General features: G+C 36.8%; 2 protein-coding genes across 4 annotated transcripts in view; one reads left to right on the top strand and one right to left on the bottom strand.

Moving 5' to 3' along the window:
• The window catches only part of LOC123869377 (dynein axonemal heavy chain 2), a 70,588-nt gene extending 56,219 nt beyond the window's left edge, over positions 1-14,369 (bottom strand). For both annotated transcript variants that reach the window (XR_006796880.1, XM_045912267.1), the window contains exons 1-7: positions 14,189-14,369; positions 12,750-12,907; positions 11,758-12,028; positions 11,040-11,321; positions 10,032-10,626; positions 9,388-9,592; positions 8,737-8,874 (exon numbers count right to left, since the gene is read on the bottom strand). Coding sequence is in view for 1 of the 2 variants with exons in the window: in XM_045912267.1 (XP_045768223.1) it covers positions 8,737-8,874; positions 9,388-9,592; positions 10,032-10,626; positions 11,040-11,321; positions 11,758-12,028; positions 12,750-12,907; positions 14,189-14,261 (1,722 nt within the window). In the remaining variant the exon portion in view is untranslated. The remainder of the gene's footprint in view (positions 1-8,736; positions 8,875-9,387; positions 9,593-10,031; positions 10,627-11,039; positions 11,322-11,757; positions 12,029-12,749; positions 12,908-14,188) is intronic.
• Positions 14,370-14,874: 505 nt separating this feature from the next.
• Positions 14,875-20,380, top strand: LOC123869397 (peripherin-2-like). 2 transcript variants are annotated; one of them, XM_045912302.1, is made up of 10 exons: positions 14,875-14,959; positions 15,484-15,697; positions 16,075-16,284; positions 16,644-16,736; positions 17,355-17,455; positions 17,861-17,960; positions 18,647-18,790; positions 19,708-19,806; positions 20,008-20,108; positions 20,327-20,380. In XM_045912302.1, coding segments are annotated over exons 2-10 (1,008 nt in total). In that variant the 5' UTR covers positions 14,875-14,959; positions 15,484-15,538; the 3' UTR covers positions 20,328-20,380. The 2 variants fall into 2 exon arrangements, with proteins under 2 accessions (XP_045768258.1, XP_045768257.1); XM_045912301.1 differs by having other exon boundaries at positions 15,504-15,697.
• Positions 20,381-20,714: the final 334 nt, after the last annotated feature.

A 20,714-nucleotide genomic window follows, 5' to 3' on the forward strand; every position in this document is an offset into this window, starting at 1 on the left:
AGCTTGATTTTCCGGGATAAAAAGTAGCCTATATCCGTCCCCGGTATATAAGCTAACGCTGTAGCAAATTTCGCCAGAATCGGTTACACTGTTGGGCTGTGAAAAGGTAGCAGACAGACAGACAGACAGACAGACATACTTTCGCATTTATCTATACTAATATTATAAAGAGGAAACCTTTGTATTTTTGTATGTTTGTATTGAATAGGCTCAAAAACTACTGGACCGATTTCAAAATTTCTTTTACCATTACTTAGAGGGATTCTTCCGAATCCGTATAGGCTATATTTTATCCCGGAAAATAGAAAAAATAAATGTCCACCCGTGCGAAGCCGGGGCGGGTCGCTAGTAATATTATATATAAATATATAATATATAGTAATACTTATATAGTAATATAGTATATTATATAGTATGGAGGATAGAAATGGAACTTAAATATATACTTTTGGGTAAGGTCTGATGAAATCACAAACACAATCTTTATGATAAATTATTACACTTTTATTTCATATTTAAATTTATTAACTTTTACATTTGTGTCAAATAAATGTTGTTCCTCTTACGTTAGTATATTTTTGAATGTCGTCGTTTTAAAACCACTCTTACAGGTAACCTCTCCACGTTTATTAGCCACTCCCCTTTTTATCTTATCGTTATCGGCCAATCCAAATTGTACAATGAATAAACTTAGTGACTAATATACAAATCATCAAGCTCGTTTAACAAATCATCTAAGTAATAAAGATGTTTTCATCTTATATATTGATTACAAATATTATCCTTTATTATGCTACAATTCATCAACTAGAAACTATAAGAATTTTATATACAGTACGTTTATCGATCAGATGTTGAACAACTTCAGCCAATCAATGACGCCTTCTAATATGATGTTATGATTTGAGTGGCGCCAACTATGTTTTATAGATAATTAATATGGGCCAAGCTTACAGCTCGGCCATCCTGTTTTAAGCGAGTCTCATCGCTTTTAAAAAAAAAATTAAAACTTAAGTAACATGTAAACTTCACAACCAAAATGACAAAGACTTAGTTCAACAAAACAAAAAAAAAATTAAGATAGTAATTAATTAAATTAATATTCTTGCTAACTTAACTAGAAGGAATATACAGTTTTATTGATACATTGGTATTGATTATGATTGCAACTTAATTTTAGAGCACTCGCAGCACCCCTTTCCATCCGATATAATTAGAAAATAGCAGATAAACTCAATTCAATTCGAAACTATTTACCCTCGCAACTTTACCTGCCAGTCTACAGTAGCACTCAAATTTAGCCTTTAATCTAAAATTCATTTTTCTGTTCTCTTCCGCTAATATTAAAATAAAAAGATGCAGACACTCTAAATTTATAAATAATTTTTCAAAAATCATAAAGATATCAAAAATTGCGAGACCAGTAGCAACTAAAGGAGGCCTCAATTTAATCAAAGAAGGTAGGTATATGCATAAAGTCCGAAGCATCAATTATAACTCACAAGCCAATATTTTACAGGAACACTCAATAGAGATTTGGGGATGAGCATGTAAAACTAATTACTAAAAACTACTTTAAAGGGTTTCAAGTATCTCAAAATAAATTGTTAAAAGTTCTGTTCCAACTAGACTCTCCTTCCCACTAAAGAATTATATAAGAAAACTGATGAACTATATTATATAAGTCAATTATACAAATTCAAAATATGTCTATTTGTTAGGAAAATACTATTAAAGTCCGTACATACACGCATCACTTTAAAGCTAAATCTCATAAATATGGTACACAAAACGAACATACCTATTATGCTACAATTACATAAAGCTAGGACTAATTATGGTATGTAAACTACCTAGCTCTACTACATAATGTACTTGCCGAAACTCATACTGGAGGAAAAATCTTTTACAAAGTTTAAAGTTTAATCAAACAGTGTCAAACACCATAGATATCTTAGCTAGATGTAGGTATAGTTTGTTAACGAATATAACGTGTTTTGACTTTTTATATTATTGTATAGTCACCATACCTTTAAAGATTATGTTTTCTTCTATATTTATATTTAGAATCGGGAGCGATTCTTAATATGAATATGTGTAAGTGAACTTCTTGTCCTTTTGATAAAATAAACTCTCTAAACTTAAAGTTAATCGCCGCCAGTTCTCGATTTAAATCACAAAACATTTTCATACACTTTCAACGCAATAGTTTTACGCACATATTTTCTTCTTCCCTTCTTATTGGAAAATCGCGGATTCCGAGCCTTGGCGCGTCTCTCTTCTACCGGGATACATATGTGATTGTCCTTATTTCCCTCCAGATCCAAATTTTTAATGACCCTTATCCTAGGGTTCTTTCCCTCCAGATCCAAATTTTTAATGACCCTTATCCTAGGGTCTACCTCCTTCCTCCTATAGGACTTTTTGTCCATAGCCCGTAACCTCGGGGCTTTCCTTCCTTGGGACTTTGTGTCCCTGACCCATACCTAGTTTTGGGTCTTTCTTTTCCTCATTTATTCATTTCCAACATCCTTGGATCCTGCAAACATAAAACACTTTGAGTAGACCGTTCATTTAATTTTGTTTCATAAGCATCCATCATAATACAATCCGACCTAAGAGAAGTAATTTTACTTGGTAACCTAGAAAACCTATTATCATTATTATAATTTAGTTTTCTCCAGTTCCGTACCCCTCGAAGGGTGCCTACGAGACCCTATTTTCTAAACCTCTGCTCTCCGTCCGTCTGTCCGTCTGCACGTGCGTCACGGCCTGAACCGTGAACGGCGTATCGTGAACCGTGATAGTTAGAGAGTTGAAAGGAACGTGATTACGGATGTATGAAAATCCTATGCCTGGTTGCTTCCAATTCAAACTTTTTCTTTTAATGCAGATTACGCTTCCCATATTTCTTACAATTACCTATTGTTTTTTTTTTTTTTTTTTTTTTCCTAGCAAAATCCACATTCTGAAGTACTAATGGACAATGTTAAACAAACGCCAGGGTACAGTAGTTGCGTCACTTGTGCCTCTTAACCATATAATATCTACATGCAAAAAGAATCTTTGATTTATAATTTCACATGATACTTATATATTTTATTTTAGCCATAATATGCACCATATGGCGTACTTTGTCGTTTCGAGTAACATAAGCAGAACTACCAAATTCGACCCTGGGAACGACACAGTCGCGACTCGCCGCCGAATGATACCTATTAGTTTATCATTAATTCCTTTTCATAGAGAAAAGCGATATCAACATAATAGCAGGAAAAAAAATGAAATAAATATTCCGTTCGATACATCTCTATTCTCTACGACATCAAGATCTCTATCACAAGCTGATCGATCATAAAGATTAGAAGAAAGTAGGTACCTTATACATTATTTTATATGTTAACCGTAATGACCCGCATCTGTTCGATTTTCCTTTATTCGTTTCGTAAAAGATTCGTCCTCGTACGTCCATCATCATCATCATCGTCATCTACATCGTCATCATCATAAGGTCACTGTTGAACATAAACCTTCCCTAGTAAGCACCACACGTACTGTCCTCAGCCTTCCTCATTCAACCCCTGGTTCCTATTGATACAAACCACTAAACCCCCCCCCCCCATCAAATGTGTACCTATCTACATCCATCCATCATACCCAAATGCCGTGCTGGTTGATGTGATGAGCGACAAAGTGTTAACCTCTTCAATACCTCATGGAACTGTAGGAAATATTTTGTGTAAGTGGTCCCACGAGTCAAAAAAAAATATTCTTGTCCATAAAGGAACAAGCCACGATATAGATTCTTCTATCGGAACTTAAATATTCCAATCACTGCATGTATTCCAACTAATCAGTTTGCTACTGTATATTTGAAGTTGATAATAAATAAAAATGTTAGCTTAATTAAATTCCTATGATAATTCGATTTTTGGTGCATCAACCAGCTTCACCTATTATGTAAAATTAAATATATATATTTTTTTTAAATTACCGGCTGTACATTTTAAACTAACCTAATCAAAATATACTTTCTTACTAATAACTTAATCTTAAAAATTTTCCAGAGGATCCTTCCGCCTCAAATTAACTCAATGATAAAAATGAACAGGAAACTTTAAATGTTGTAAAATCCAGCCAATGCTTCGTACCTTGCCTTATTAATCCAATAGGTACTTCTTTGGATTTTGTCAAAACAAAATACTTTTACTTGTTGAGTGTATAATAAATAAATAATGTAATAAATCAATTAACTGTTAAAGCTAATAACTTTTACAGAAAGCGAACCTCATGATATCTCTTATGAGTTTTAAGCGTAAAATTACCACGCCGAAAACAAAACATGAGCTGACAGTATTCTTATTTGATATACATAATCCAGTAATACTATATCTATCTACATAATTCGTAAATATGTATGTATAGTTTGTAAGTTACTATTTCACTTTATGCTGTTTCAATGCTTTAAGTTATTATTTTTATCTTTGTCTCATTTTTTTAGTTTAGCCTCATTCTATTTTTAAACTTACTATTTCGCTATAATATTTACAAGTAACCTCATCGAAGACTACACGGTCTTCTGATAACCCAACAAGCATTTATCCAACAGCTATCGCTTTCACCCGAACGGAGGTTCCCTGAAATATACTGAGATAACAATACCTAGTTGACACATGGATGTACAAGAGCGGCAACAAGCTATGACCCCCTCTAGTCATAACTATATCTTTATGATTGTAACATTTCAAACAGTGAAAGTATGTATAAACGATTTCGTCCATAGGACATGCGCTCTAAAGAATGTTAATATAATTATCAGCAACTAAAAGCTTGAAGAAACTAATAGGTACAACTTGTCTTTGAAGTATGAAAATATGCACATTTATCAAGTATACCAGTTCATCAAACATTAAAGTACGCATTTATAAAATGATAACTCACTTATTAATCAAGATAACTACCTGTTTATCAAACCTACCCTACCAAATATAAATAACTACTCACCAAATGTAATACTTTATAACTTAAGTAAAAATATGAAACAAATGTGCATCAACCACATACATACACTCTTCAAATTCATCCATTTATCAAAATGTTATATAATATAACCATTCACCAAATCCATTATATACTTTGTTCATTAAATAGCTTAGTCAAACTTTACTCCACTTGCCACGATTGCAAATTTTCCAAAATAGTCAGCCGCAAACATTGCAGCTCATCTCACTTGATAATGCATCCCTCCCTCAGAAAAACAGGCATTAGGAATGTCTTTCCAAGACGCGCGAGAGACAGCCACCGTGGCTTTTCGCGAGATTTAATCCAAATTGAACTAATGCCTAAATAAATGTTTTAATTAGAGGGCGATTGCTTTTGCAACCTCTAACCGTCCAATCAAACACCGAAAGTATTCAATAATCCGAGACGTAAATAAAAAACCCGTCAGAACACCGTATTTATAAAAACAGAGACAAGAAAAAGATTCCTCCTCGCAATGAGATCGCGTGACATCCAACAAGTGAATTATCGACTTTATTACACAACTTATCCTCAACATGTTTTACATCATTTCCTACAATTGAAATCTTTCTATTTTAAATACCCTAACTACAACTTCATAATCCAACCAAAAATCACACTAGATTTATCCCTCGGTCCCACATCTTTAATGCTTTTTTTTTCTGTTTCGGTAACTAAAACAAAAAAAATATATATATACTCATGTTATAAAACGTTGTCAAAGCTTTCCTGAACGCGCTAAATAAGCAAAAACATAAAATCAGGCGAAATGCCAGACCAGCCGAAAAACCTTCAATGCTTAATCAGCCTAAAAAAAAAATTATGATCACTATTCATATTATCATGAGATACTACCGGCGCTCCTAAGCGAAATTTATAAGGCACCGCATTTCGATTTTATCAAACAGACTGATCAATTTCGAGAGCACAACAAACGTGGTTTCCTGAGAGTTTCGTTAACTAAATGCATATCGAAACTGAACTATCGCGAAGCGAGTCAAGCGAGCGTGAAAATTTTTTTAAATATATTTCTGGGATAATGTCATGCCACAAACGCGAGCGTAGTGCAAAGATATTTGCCTAAAATTTCTTTCGTACAACAAAGAAAATAGTATTTTGGTAGTAGGTACTTATAATCGCGCCCTGCCCTAAGGGCAGTACTGTAGGTATATTACCTTTAAAAAAAAACTTACTCTAATTTTAATAGAACATTTGCCAGGAATTTAACCCGCCAAGCGATGTTAATCCAATAAAAACAAAATCATATTGCATTTAAATGCGGCAGTACACAGTTAATTGCGTGAATACAGGTAAACAAAAAAAAAAAACCCCGCTGCCCATATACTATACCTACCTGCTACTCGTAGTACTCAAATTATTGTGCCAGTATTAAAAGTAAATTAGCTGTTATCTAGCGTGGTAGACTACGGCCTAAACCCTTCTCATTCTGTGAGGAGACACTTGTTGCTCAGTAGTGGGCCGGCCATGGGTTGTTCATGGTGAGCTGTTATCAGCAAAGTTATGTTTGAAACTCAAACATTACGCGTTTCAAGTGGTAAAAATAGATAAATGAAAACATTTCTCCTCACTTTTGTAAAAAAAAAGACACTTATTTATGCACCCCGTATTTTAAAACTATCTGACTACCTACCTACCATAATTTTAAATTTAGTTAAAGAATAACCAGATAAGATAAACCTACTTTTACACCCATTTTAGGATTTATATTTCTCAAAATGCTCAATTTATTAACCCTGGTCACTATTACTTTATTACAACGGATCACCTTCATTTTTATCAATTAACATTTTATATCCCCAATCACTTAGTAACCATTACAAGTAGAGACGGATTATTTCACTGGCAGGCGTAAAACGAAAAGCTATTTCATGTAACTTTTTCTACCTTATCCCAAAGCGGTTTACAAAAAATAATAATTTCACAAAACAACATTCAAGATGCCCAATGAGTGCTGTGTGATAATATCGCGTCACTGTGTGCTAGAAAAAGGAAAACATCTATCTATACAATGAGTGCAGCAAACGATTGAACCTAAATCCAGAACCTACCTTCCGTAAAACAAAACCACTATGTGAAAATAAATCCCTATCGTAACTCTTAACCAAACTAATTCGGCACACGATTACAAGTGTGAAGATTGAAATACCACGTTCCGTGAGATATTCACCTGTGAAATCATTTAATGAGAAATAAAACCCCGGCAGGACATAGTAGATACATCCTGAAAACTATTTAAAAGTAACAATAACGCCCATCATTAAGTAAACCACACTTTTTATATTGTTTAACACTATGTTCACTATCTATTCCATTGTACCCACGATACAGGATAACCTAGTGCGGGTACCACCACACAGACACAGGAAAATTGTACAAGACTGTATTTTGTAAATAAACATTTTTCATTTTTCATTGTAAAATAAGCCTTCTAAATACCTCAATGTTATTTAAACCACAATTTGAAGGTCGATCGCATTTGTATAACCAATATACAAGATGAATTATAAACATGTGGGTAATTCTAGGTATCATAACGTTATATAATTTCCATTCCAACTCGGAGCAAAGCTTTCTAACAAAATGATAACTAAATGTAGAACAAACAAAACGAAAACCCACACAAATAAAAAAAAAATTACCATTAATAGGTATCAATAAAAATAAAATCATGGAAAGATCCTACCCGTTTATCCAGAAATCCTTTGATGCCATGACTAGGTACTTTGATATATTGAGGCCCAAATATTGGCCTTGTGCTCCAAAATGTCTGTGGTCTACTAGACCTCCACTTCTTTCTCGTTCCTCTGTATATTTCCACTTGTTTCTCTGAGTCGTGAGCGTGACAAGAAAATATTATATTTTCTTGATGTCCCTCTTCTGACCTTTTGGGTAAGGTCTGATGAAATCACAAACACAATCTTTATGATAAATTATTACACTTTTATTTCATATTTAAATTTATTAACTTTTACATTTGTGTCAAATAAATGTTGTTCCTCTTACGTTAGTATATTTTTGAATGTCGTCGTTTTAAAACCACTCTTACAGGTAACCTCTCCACGTTTATTAGCCACTCCCCTTTTTATCTTATCGTTATCGGCCAATCCAAATTGTACAATGAATAAACTTAGTGACTAATATACAAATCATCAAGCTCGTTTAACAAATCATCTAAGTAATAAAGATGTTTTCATCTTATATATTGATTACAAATATTATCCTTTATTATGCTACAATTCATCAACTAGAAACTATAAGAATTTTATATACAGTACGTTTATCGATCAGATGTTGAACAACTTCAGCCAATCAATGACGCCTTCTAATATGATGTTATGATTTGAGTGGCGCCAACTATGTTTTATAGATAATTAATATGGGCCAAGCTTACAATACAATCTACACCTAGACTTAGGTACTTAATATTATAAAGGAAGAATGCGAATTTTGTAAGTTTGTGTGTATTTGGAGGGCAATCTTCGGAACCACTGCACCTATTTGAAAAATTCTTTTACCATATTTTGAAAGTTACATTATTCCTTATGGACATAGGCTATTATCATAATTTATTGATAAATTATTATTGTTAAATCCGGGGAAAGGTGCCCGGGCGCTAGTAAAAAATATGAATTGGTTTGGTTCTAATTTGATTGTATTTGTACTTAGAACATAATATCAATAATGTTGTCTTACTTCAGCAGTCTTCCTTTTGAAAATACGTCTTAGATTCTTCCTCTTGGAGTAGTTGTGGAGAGAGAACAGTGCTACCACGGCTTCCTCCACGTGGTTGACTCCTTCAAATACGGTTTCCACCAAGTTTTCTATGATTATCTGAAAAAACATAAACCATAAACATTAAAACCTTTGTAAATCCTGAGTTATAGCAGATTTTACGTATGTAGGCCAGCATATCTCTATATCAGCATACCCATAATTTATAAATGCAAAAGTGTTTACTTGTTGGTTTGTGTGCCTTCAACTACGCCACAAGGGAGCAATCGTACAATGGATCGAGCGACATGAGCGCCATCAAGTACTGTCGCAACTAACCCGATACACACACACACGCACACAAACACACATATACAAAAACATAAACACACACACACATAGACATATAACCACACACACATACACACCCACACACACTTGGTGCAGCAGTCGCTGCAGAAGATGTATTGCAAAGACAGGTAGATTCTTTTGTGCATAAGAAGCTGGCAAAAAATTGCAACAAATTGTTAAGATCATGCTTGATGCATAAGTTTAAATTAAGATCAATGTAGGTATATAACCCAAGTTTGCAATAAATTGATTGATTGATTGATTGAATGATCGATCCCTTACCTCGATATCTTTGATGACTGTCCTAAACTGCAGTATATCATCGTACCAGGAAGGCGCTTGAACGTCAAGTATACTGGGGGTAACAGCTTTGATGTTGTCCAGCGCGTCGTGGAACATGTGCTCGATTTGATCACACTTCGCTTCGAACTGGTCGCCGCGTGCTCCACCAAACATGGGTTTGTTTATCATTTCTAGTTCATCGATTCTGGAATATTTGATAGACAGACTTAGGTATAGGTAATACTAATTTATTGAGAGAATGTTTAGATCTTTGCTAGTCGAAATTAGCGTTGGACTTGTTCTGATTATGCGATGATGGAGTTCAACACGCTAACTTTATAAAGCTATGGCAAACAGGTACCTAATCTCTAGTTTGGCATAGTTTATGCAGTACAAAAGGTTGTTTGTCAGTTTGTCATTGTCAATATGTCATTTCATGGCAAAAAGGTCGTACATATTATCTAATGACTGATGGTCACCGAATTATTCTACAAAACAAGACTTGAATAGAAAGTCCATTTTACTTGAAGATAAGTACCTAAGTATTTACTTATCTTCAAGCAAGGGATACAACGCAAAGACCGACAGAAGAGTTCATATTGGACATATTTTACAAAGGAAAACAAAATTAAACTGGCAATTACCTTCCAAATATAATCATGCAATTGCAAACGTCCAACATATCGAAACACCTCTGGATGAAGGAATCAATATAATTGAAGATCGATCCTGTATCCAAATTCCAAGTGCCAGGGTTCCTTTCACTATGTGCTTCCAACATCAAATCATATATTTCCCGATACTGCTTACAACAATCGATGCATTTAGTGAACTCCCCTAAAGCTTTTTTAGTTTGCCCACTGAAAAGATCGTCTAGTCTTATGTAATTCTTGCATAGGATAATGATTTGGTTGCTCAGATCTTTGAACAAGTTCGTTATACGGGTCTCGGAGTTGTAGTACGGGGACTCCATCCAAATGTATCTGAATAAGTTTATGATATTGGGGATGTGCTTGCATATTTCATCAGGGTCTACAACGCATTCCAAAACGGCGCAAGGTTGCTTAATGATTTGGAGATATTCGATGTTTGAAGTTGCTTCTTCAATCTTTTGCATGATTTCATCACACAACGATAGGAATTGATGGATGAATGTGGAGTGTGTGGTGACGAGGATCTTTGTGATATGCTTGACTGCGGGGTTCTTCAGTTGGTACACCAGAGCGTTTAAATTCTCATCTGTAAAGAACAAGTTTACATTTCCATATGACCTTCTTGATACAGTAGCTAATCGATTTTCTTAAAATAATGATTATTTATCAAATACTTTTCGCGATGGTAAGCTTTCTCAAGAGCAAGCTTGGTGATGTCAAAAAACCAAGTTTGCTCTTTAGAAGGCTTACGTATCTAATTGCAAAAATGAATAAGTGAAGGTTAGCCTTTGCTTAGATATCTCTATTGACCAGACGATTTTTACCGTGCATTACCATTTACCAAATATTCGAATGCTTTTTTGAAAATAACATTGATAAACTACATGTTTTCTTTGATTTAATGTGACATTGTTGAACCTTATACAGTATACTGAAAAAATTCTTTTGATACTGGAAAGTCCTGAAAGATAGGTTGTTTTGAATATAGGGAATACTTACGTCTGTAAACCCAAAACTCATATTCATCACTGGGACACAGCAGTTCTTTCTGCGAGGCTACAGAAGACTGGTCCTCTATACACGACTTGATCTGATGGGTCCAATACACCACTACACCTTCCAACCTCTTCACCAGCTCTCGGTCAAGGGAAGCCTTCTCAAAGGATAAATGCTGGCCTTCCCGTGGTATATACAGCACTGTCAGGCCAAGCATTTTGTAGTACATATCCGTTAGCTTTGCCAGGAACGTGTGCAGTTGGGAACAGAATTCACTTTTTACGCCTGAAATTGAAGAATCCCTAACGTTTAGTAAAGAATAGCTTAGCTTATTGGATGCTACAATAGATTGTCTGCATAGAACTGCATCTGGTTGATGGCTCGCTTTTAAATCCGTCACTTTTCCCTGAAGATTATGTTTCTCGTGCACCCATACTTATTAATACTATTGGGTCTTCCAACTTATGGGCTATCTGCCACGTGCTCTGACCCTTCGTATTTCTTTTGAACTAGCCGTTCTATGGAAACATTTTCATGGATAGACACATTTACATAGGAACATGCTTGTACGATAAATCCAATCCAATGTTTTGGAATAGTCATCGCTATATATCTATAGATGGCCGAGGAGTCCAAGTGTTTATTGAACCCTACGCTTTGACACAAAAGGATATAATATTATTATAGGCCTAATATACTTATTTAGGTATTATTTACTTACTATCAGGCCAAGTGTTGATAGCGAAAAAGTACGGGGCGTACATTAGTTCCAGAATTTGTATCATGTTCGCTTCAACTGAATCAACGAAGGTTCCAAATACTATATCATCCTGGAACGTCTCGGCTTTGAACACAAAATCTGGTTGTCTTAGAAAGTAAGTGAGGTCATAGACTGGTGATATTGGTATGTCTGACACTGCCTTTAGTTTATCTCCTTTGAAGTATATGCAGAGGATGAGGTCTTTTGGTTCCAATATCCAATCTTCTATGCCCTGTTTAAAAGAAACAGAGGTATTCGTTCAATCTGGCATGACTAGAGAAAGAGGTGATGCAGGATCAAGAGGTATGGAAATTAACCGAATAGAAATGAATCGTAAACCGAAATTCCCACAATTTTTTTGATAGAAAACCCGTGTCGTGAATTGTGTCATTGCTCTGTTTCGCAGGAATGATTGTTGTCAAACGCAAGCCTTTCTGAACAAACCGGCCAAGTGCGAGTCAGATTCGCACACTGAGGGTTCCGTACTCGGGTAATTTTTGCAACATTTTACGCGATAAATCAAAAACTATCATACGTAAAAATAAATAAAAATCTGTTTTAGAATGTATACGTAAAGCCCTTTCATATGATATCCCACTTGGTATAGTTATCTTACTTTGAAAATTGAAACACATTTTAATTTTTTTTTAATGATGTAACCACAAATTCGCGGTTTTCAGATTTATTCCTGTACTTGTGCTAAGACCTACCTCCCTGCCAAATTTCATGATTCTAGGTCAACGGGAAGTACCCTCCTATAGGTTTCTTGACAGACACGACGGACAAACAGACAGACAGACAACAAAGTGATCCTATAAGGGTTCCGTTTTTCCTTTTGAAGTACGGAACCCTAAAAAAAGGAGTCTATGCAGTTAAATACATGCGTGATGCGATCACCACAAAACCGTATAGTATCTTCGCTTCTTAAATTACGAATGGTCTTTGATATTTACTTGAATAGCATCCTTATGCCAATCTTCGTCTCGAAGGTCGTAGAGTGTGGTCATTCTCATGATGAAGGAGGTGAGCTGGTTCAACTCTTTGGGATCGTAGACCGGTTTGACTGGTTGCTCTGCTAGCTCTTTTTCTAGCTGCGCCAGACGCTCCCGTTCTGAATTGAATAAGATAAGTGAATAGGTATAGCGCAATAACTGAGTAGGCTTCTTTTTTCTTGAGGAAAATCTGTCTGGAAACCACTGGCCACGGAGGAGCACAGTGGTTATGTCGGACTCCTACCGACTAAAAACCTCACGAAGTTCCATCCCACCGCTGACGATGGAGCACCAAGCACTGCTGTTACCCGCAACACTCAGGCACACGAGGAGGTTACCTGGCTGGTACTGAGTAGGCTTCTGCGGTAAGTAGTGGAGTGGTAAGAGAGAGCTCTCTCTTACCACTCCACTACTTACCGCAGCCCAAGTAAGGACAAAGGGTTACAAGTGAATAGCTTTATACCTGCTTGCTGTAATTTAACACCATATACGTCCACCCAAAGGAATCATGTGGGCTAGATAAGTGCAGTTATGAGAGTGCGTATAACAGCTGATTAAAACTGTGAAAGTTCAACTATATGCAGCTTGAAGCGTTAATTGAATTCACGGAGTAACTGATAGCTTTATAATAATTCACATATGTTCAGTTAAAATGCAAACATTTGAAAGATACACTTGTGACCTTTTATTCAGAAAGTAGCTTAGTTTGAGTCCATAAAAATACTTTATTGTAGCTGACAGTACTGAAACTTGCTAAAAGCTGAATAACATGACCTGCGCACCTGATAGTAACGCTCGCAACATTACAGCGGTGTCTTCGTGGTACTTAGCAAAGTCAATGTACAGGAGAAAGCGTAATAGTAGGCTTTTACAGTAACGGTGGACTCTAATAAGTCTTCATAAATGCTTAAAGTACCGATGTGATATCTTTTAAAGCAGTTTCGTGTTACTTGGGAGGTGACAGTTGTCATAAGTTGACGTATCGCTGAACTCTCGCGTCACGTCATTCATCACACCCCTCCCGCACTACCGCAGGAACCTACTCAGTTATGCGTTATGCCTTTAATAATAATAAGACGTGTAGCTGCTGAGTTTCTTGTCGACTTTCCTCAGTATAATTTGCTTTCTGAACCGGTGATTGAGCAAGACCACCGCTGGTTCGGAAAGCAGATTCTTAGCATAAATAAAATAATCTCAACCAATGATATTATAGATCACGTTCGTGTTATATGGCATACCTACTTACGGCATATAAAATCCGAGCTCGTTGATGAGTAAGACAGAGATACAAAACGTACGAGAGTAGACGAGATAGCTATATACGAATGTGACCCAAATGCGATGTTTTAAAGTCTTCACTTAATATATCTACCTCTTTTATATCGTATCATTGATCTTACCTCTCTCTTCCTCGGAATTGTGGCTGAGATCGTCACTCCATGTCACCTTCACTCTTCTCTTCACATCTTCCATTTTTCTGCACACTTAGCAACACTAATCTATCGCTAAAACTTTACTATAGATCGCTTAATATTTTCTTTCACTTAAAAATAGAAATAATTTCCCGAAATCATGTTTTCCGACATGCGAAAAACAAATGACTGATTAAATAATACGTCACCTCAAACGTAATTTTTTTAATTATTGTATTTTTCAGAAAGGTGACCATTAAGTTTTATCACGTAATTCATTTTATGTTCTAAATGCTTAAATAATAAGTTAGCGTAAGTTAGCATACAATTTACAGTTGTAGAGTTGTAGATATACTTACTAGAAGTTAGAATACACTTTTCATAGATAGGCTCTATAAAGTGCAATCAATAGGCAATAATTAAGTTTTATTAAGTAAATATTTATAATAATTTATGCCTGAGTAATCTTACGGCATATAGCTATTCCCTAGCCTATAGTCCTGTTCGAATAATGTACCGACCCCAAAATATCGATAAAACTTCGTTGTGAAGGCAAGGGGTGTTCTGTGAGGCAGACAGTGCGTTTAATTTTAGCCTTCTTTAGCCCGAGAAATTAAAAAAACGACATATATTGTCAATTTTGACTGACATACCTACCTACTTACAACCTTGGATGCTTACAACCATAACATACAAAGTTGTTGATTTTAAATTTTCTTAAGTGTTTCTCACGCAGAAGTTGTCGTTTACATAACTAAGGTAAATCTATACTAATAAATAAAATTGGAGTGTCTGTCTGTAATTTCGAAATAACTACCTCATATTAAGCTCATATGGTTATTTGAACGATACCAACACTGAATCACACGTTTTTAAAATTTTTGTCTGTCTGTCTGTCTGTCTGTCTGTCTGTTTGAAAAGGCTAATCTTCGGAACGGCTGGACCGATTTTGACGGGGTTTTCACAGACAAGTAGAGAATTGACCAGGAAGTAACATAGGCTACTTTTTTAACCGACTATCAAAAAGGGAGTTGTGTTTTTCTACCTATGTACACCGAAATCTCCGAGATTTCTGAACCGATTTGCGTCATTTCTTTTTTAATCGATAGAGGAACTTCGCGACATTGTTTCGTAAAAAATTTGGAGTCTAACTCCTCAATCCTGATGCTGCAGGGGATCTGACCAATCCACGCGGGTGAAGCTGCGGGCATCAGCTAGTATTTAATGTGTTTAGTAAATAGTAGTAAATTAATTAGCTCTAGCATTTTCTTCTTAAACTTTAGATCCTTTATTTCTTCAATAGTAGCCAGTAGCGAGCATGTCCCACCATGAGGTTCCATGGCGTGGGGCTTCACGCACACTAGGGACGGGCGACAGCGTCTGGCGAGCGTGCTGCGCGCGCTACTGATCGCTCAGCTGGTCATCTCGCTGGTGCTGGTGATCTTTTGCTACAACGTCACTTTCAAGGTTATGTCGCTGTTGAAGCATATACACAGGGCAAGTTTACAACTCATATTTTCTATTTATCTCTCCTTTACCATTAGAGTCTTAACAGGTCTATCATAAGCTTTGGTGCATAATGGGAATGACGGTTTCGGAAAATTCTAAGACCCATGGGGTAGATGGACGGAAAACCTTACTGATCAATTTCAATATACTTAGCTTATATCCATCCATCCACTATGCCTATAACATGCGTACCCGTGTGTAAACCCATAGATGCCCGAGGAGTCTTTACCTTGTTAGATCAAAAATAGATTAAGAGATATTTGTAGGTTTTCATTCTTTTACTTATAACATAACTTCCTGAGCTTTGAGAACGAAATAAAAGCTTTACATTGATATAGTTTTCTCATCAATCATGTTTATTACAGTACACAGTATTCCTCCTCTACGGCCTCATCCTACTCCAAGGGTACTGCATGAAGCTGCACTACACGGCAGGGTTCCGCCTGCTATCGTGGCTGCTGCGGTGTCCACACTGGCCGAGAGCAGCACTGGTCACCAAGCTGTGGATCGTCAGCGGCTCGCTGGTCGCTCTTAACGGCTTGCTGGTGCACGCTGCTTGTAAGAGCACTTTGAAGGTCAGTGCAAATCCAAGCGTACTCATGGCAAGTGCCGCTTGCTTTCGTGTCGGGTTTATTTATTTTATTTAAACTTCTTTATTACTTAATACTATGACAAAGAATGAAAAATACAGGATAGACTTAAAACAAAGGGTGACCAGTGATCTCTTTCGAACTTATAGAATTGTTTCTGCAGAGGGTTTAAATAAAAAATTCTGTTAGCTGAGTGCTATTCCCGTCTTAGACTTGAAATCATCCTTCACGAATCTATCAATTTGAGGTTTTAGTATGATTCTTTTCAAAAAGTAAATAGTGATGTGGTTTAATATAGTTAGTCTTGTGCAAAACTGGTAAAAAACCATCGATTTTTATTTCAGGCCCTAATGAAAGAGTTATCGTCATCTCTGCGTATTGGGATGTCTCACTACCTCACGGAACCAACGTGGAAACGAATTATAGATACCATGCAGGTAATGTTTCTAGAATTATTCATCTACTTAGATGGATTTTTAAATCGCCGATTCTCATTGTTGATATTTCGACAGTTTTTGAGAAAATCTATCCTTTATTCCTCACTTAGTTTGCCTAAGTGGCGATGATGATAGTGAATGTCTAGTCCATGTCCTATATGGAGAGTCCTGGGTTCGATTTCAGGCATTTCCAAGAGATGTGTGTTTTATTACTTGCTTTAACGGCGAAAAAATTCAAATTCAAATTCAAATTATTTTTATTCAAGTAAACTTTTACAAGTGCTTTCGAATCGTCAAAATTATCTACCACTGGTTCGGAATACCGTTCCTACCAAGAAGAACCAGCAAGAAACTCGGCGGTTGCTCTTTTCAAGTATTCAATTTACAATAATATGCCAAGAAAACACCATCAGCAAGTCTGTATATCTGAGAGTTCTCTATTATGTTCTCAGAGGTGAATAACACAAGGCCAGCGTTGTGGATTATGGCAGAAACTTTTCTTATTCTGAAAGATTATCCGTACTTAGTGGGCTGGCACGGGGTTGTTACTTGTGAGGCTATCTGGTGGTTGATAAATCAGACTTTACTAAATAATTATATTTGTATTTTCCATCTAAGGTAGAACTAAACTGCTGTGGAATAGAGAGACCGAGTGACTGGCATGAAATACCCTGGATCAATATAGACTTCCTGAACGAGGAGTCTGACCTGGTTATGAAGTTAGTTATTTTTAATATTTGCTTGGTATTCTGCTTTATTTCTGGCTCCCTCATTTCATTAAGGTCAAACTTTATACCTGGCATTATTATGAGAAACTTTGAGTTTTACCATTGAAGTCATGATGGAATCGGCATACAATTCTAGGTCATGAAGAATGTTGATGATTCGGCTCCCCAAGCACTAAAGTTTAAAAGCCAGTGCGTAAAGATCCCAATCATCTCTGATTAACTGATATTCTCTCGCGTAGTAGCAATTATACCATTTTAACCAATCAATACAATCGCATCTTACGTGCTTAGTTTAGAACTTTAGATGTAATATTTTGGAAAATACAAATTTATTTCATTCACTTCTAAGTATACTATATAAAATTTAATCTTAAAAAAATCTATAAACTTTTTTAGAATAGCAGGTGCGGACGGTAAAGTGCTGGCCCCTGTGTCACCGTATTCCTGTTGTTCCCCAAATGTGCTGACCTCCTGCTATCACGATCCTTTACAGCAGGTAAGTTACAACAGGAATTTATGAAGACAGAAATAATTTCTAAAAATATCTTTTTATCTCAAAAAAACGGGAAGTCCTAGAAATCCGAGAAGAACCAGCAAGAAACTCGGCGGTTGCTCTTTTCAAATGTACAATTTACAATAATATGCCATTGCAAATTGCCATTGAATGCTTAGTTCCACTAGCGATATACGTAACATCTACAGTCTGCACGCTTTAATTCAGTGGAAAAACCTAGTTCACTTCTTATGCCCGTATAAATAGTAAAGTCCGGTCATCGGTCTGTCCGTTAGTTTAGAGTTTCCAGAGTCTCTAAATATGCGCTGATTGCCACCGATGGGGTTTTAGTAAGTGGGAACTCCATATAACTCGATCTCTCCTCAAAGAGATCGGGTATTTAAGAAGCCCTCCCTCTATAAATAAAAGGTATCGTATGATATATATTTGACTAACTGATATATGCGACTTCGTTCGTGTGGTTTTAGGTTTTTAAAAATAACGTGGCAACTCTGTGATTTTCCGGGATAAAAAGTAGCCTATGTCACTCTCTAGGTCTTTAACTGTACCCAGCAAAATCATGACGATCCGTTGCTCCGTTTCGGCATGATTGAAAGACAAACCAACAAATCAATAGATCAACAAACAAACACACTTTCGCATTTGTAAAATGGGTAGTGATGTTCCAGTGGGAGTGGCGGGAGGAGTGGTGGCGCGGCGCGCTGGCGGGCGCGTCGCTCAACGCGCGCGCGTGCCTGGACGCCGTGCGCGCGCCGCTCGCGCGCGCCACGCTTGCGATGCATCTGTTCAATATACTCGTTATACTGCTGCAGGTCTGTCATGTTATATTAAGGTCATTCAGTGGGAACACCTTAGGGGATCTCGAGACATGAGTGAAAGTAGTGAGGAATAGGCATAATATAATACCAGAAGACGCCCGCGGCTTCGCCCGCGTGGATTTAGGTTTTTTAAAATCCCGTAGGAACTCTATTTTTTTTTTTTATTTTTTTTTATTTGCAGAAACATTCTTTACAGTGAGATGTTATTAAGTACATATTGTCCAGTCTTCGATTTTCCGCGATAAAAAGTAGACTATGTGCTAATCCAGGATATTATCTATCTCAATTCCAAATTTCAGCCAAATCCATTCAGTAGTTATTGCGTGAAAGAGTAACAAACATACACACACACACACACACACACACACACACACACACACATACAAACTTTCGACTTTATAATATTAGTGTGATGTGATGTACTTGCGTTCGCGTACACTCGCAGGATTGGAGTTTGAGTATGCTGCGTAAGCTCTACTGTCCGCTGGGGGAGAGGGATCAGAGGGAAGGAAGGGGGAGGGGTGGCGAGGCTTCACCTGGGGGTGAGCCCTAGGGCTCGAAGAAATAAATGAAGAGATCGGGGGACAACGCCTTCCTGAAGGTATCTCCTGTGAGGCTTGGGCCACGTTATGACGTTGGGATGGTTGTGTTGGTTGAGCTTGGTTACAGTCCTTACGCCCCCGAAACTATGGCGGGAGTCCACGTCCTGGTGACATTAGAATGTAGGTATGTATGAATACTCTTATTGTACACCACAAAATTAATACAGAAAAACACATACATACGTTATAAACAAAATATAGGCAGGTAGGTATAATCTGGTGCCCTTATCGCTACCTAGCGATCTCTTCCAGGCAACTATGTAATACCCAAAGTGCTTGAGGATCTGCTATAGAAAAGTTGGTGTGCAGGTGGTGATAGTGCTGCTCACGTACGTGGTGTGCAGGGGAGCGCTGGAGGCGGTCTCGCGGGGAGACTGGACCGAACACCATCATACCATGGACGCACATGTTAGCTTTTACTTTACTCAGGTACAGGATGGTATAGGAGCAGTATACGGAGGAAACGAAAAGGCAAAATTCAGACCTCCAAAGTTGGTCACCCATCCAGTTGCCAACTTGGATCAACGTTGCTTAACATTCGCAATCGATTGATATGCGTTGTCACAATTAGGCCACTTGTCCCTCAACATAATATCCCTGTTTGTGTAGAACATGGAGTCAGAGATGAGCGTGGGTGCTTGCGCGCTGTCGCTGCGCAGGCGACGCTCGCGGAGGAAACTGCGCACGCGCAGCTATCCCTACTTATCTTGGTAACTGATTCCTAATTTCTAGTAAACACCTAGTATAATCCATCAGTTCATTCCAAAAATAAGTTTAAGTAGCCGACTGAGTACCTACAATTATTTCTTTCTTATTTCCTTAATAAGTACCTATAAATAAACTTGAAATATAGACAACTAAAAAATATCCACTTGAAACTGTTCTATCTTATCAAAAAAACATGGTCACATATTTTTTTCTCTTTCAGATATTTATCCCTCAAGATATTAATTATAAATAAGACTAGGTATGTTTTGTTGTAATAAAGTGTAAATAATAATAATAATAAATCTAATACACTTACCTAACTATTGTTGTAGAATATTTTAGTCGTTTGTATTAATTGTTCGGGATCATTCAAAGATATTCTCCCGACCAACGCCTGCACAAGTAGTCTGAGTGATAGATGGCAGCTTCTCAGCAGCCACCTGTCGTAAATGGTAAACAAGCTTCCAAGCTACATTCGAAAATAACTCTTGCGTCCGAAAGGAAACATTATTTTGAACATTTCATAGCTGTTGTAGAGAAAGCTCGGAGGCTGTGCGGGACGTTCCCACCCCGATCTGTCGCGTAATATAGGATGCCACTTTAGTAGC

Source organism: Maniola jurtina, chromosome 11 (genome assembly GCF_905333055.1).
Source record: "Maniola jurtina chromosome 11, ilManJurt1.1, whole genome shotgun sequence".
Classification (NCBI taxonomy): domain Eukaryota; kingdom Metazoa; phylum Arthropoda; class Insecta; order Lepidoptera; family Nymphalidae; genus Maniola; species Maniola jurtina.